At 63.4% G+C, this 798-nt stretch overlaps 1 protein-coding gene across 1 annotated transcript in view; it reads left to right on the top strand.

Annotated features, from left to right (window-relative positions):
- Nucleotides 1-798, top strand: part of NPR1 (natriuretic peptide receptor 1) — a gene marked incomplete at its 3' end in the record, with an annotated part of 47,917 nt that continues 47,119 nt past the window's right edge. Inside the window, exon 1 of the mRNA XM_014961411.1 lies at nucleotides 1-723. Coding sequence (XP_014816897.1) covers nucleotides 21-723 — 703 coding nt within the window. The remainder of the gene's footprint in view (nucleotides 724-798) is intronic.

Genomic DNA, 798 nt, shown 5'->3' with positions numbered 1-798 from the left:
CACTCTCCCTCCGTGGGGCGATGCTGGCGGTGCTGGCCGTGCTGTGCGGCGCGGTGACGACGCCGGTGACAACGGCACCACCGGGCCCGGGCCCACCGGAGACCACCTTGACTTTAGCGGTGGTTTTACCCGAACGTAACCTCACTTACCCGTGGGCTTGGCCACGAGTGGGACCGGCGATTCGTTTAGCCGTAACCGCCGTTAATTCCCGACCCGATTTATTACCGGGTTTTCGGTTAAGGTGGGTTTTCGGCAGCAGCGAAGACGGTCACGGCGTTTGCTCGGAAATGGCCGCCCCGTTGGCCGCCGTCGATCTCCGCTTGGCCCATCACCCCGTGGCATTTTTGGGGCCCGGTTGCGTTTACACGGCGGCCCCGGTAGCCCGTTTTACCAGCCACTGGAAGCTCCCGTTAGTCACGGCCGGCGCCGAAGCCCACGGCTTCGACGACAAGAGGGAACAATTCGGTTTGCCCACCCGAGCCGGTCCCAGTCACCGTAAACTGGGTGAACTGGGAGTGCAGCTTCACCGGCGCTTCAACTGGACCCGGCGGGCTTTACTGGTTTACTGGGACGAGAAGGTGGACGACAGACCCTACTTCTTCGCCGCCGAGGGGCTCTACGTCCAGTTGCCCACCCTGCGCAACCTCACCGTCATGGACGTCGTCTTCCGCGACGGCGGCAACTTCTCCTTCATCATCCAGGAGATCAAGCAGAAGGGACGAGGTGAGTGAGTGGCACACACGCGCGTGCACGCACACACGCACCGCTGGGGAGGGGTCTTACTGGTGGGGAGGGGTC

This window comes from Calidris pugnax, unplaced genomic scaffold (genome assembly GCF_001431845.1).
Source record: "Calidris pugnax isolate Ruff unplaced genomic scaffold, ASM143184v1 scaffold516, whole genome shotgun sequence".
NCBI classification, from domain to species: Eukaryota; Metazoa; Chordata; class Aves; order Charadriiformes; family Scolopacidae; genus Calidris; species Calidris pugnax.
This window is presented reverse-complemented; position numbering and strand designations above follow the sequence as displayed.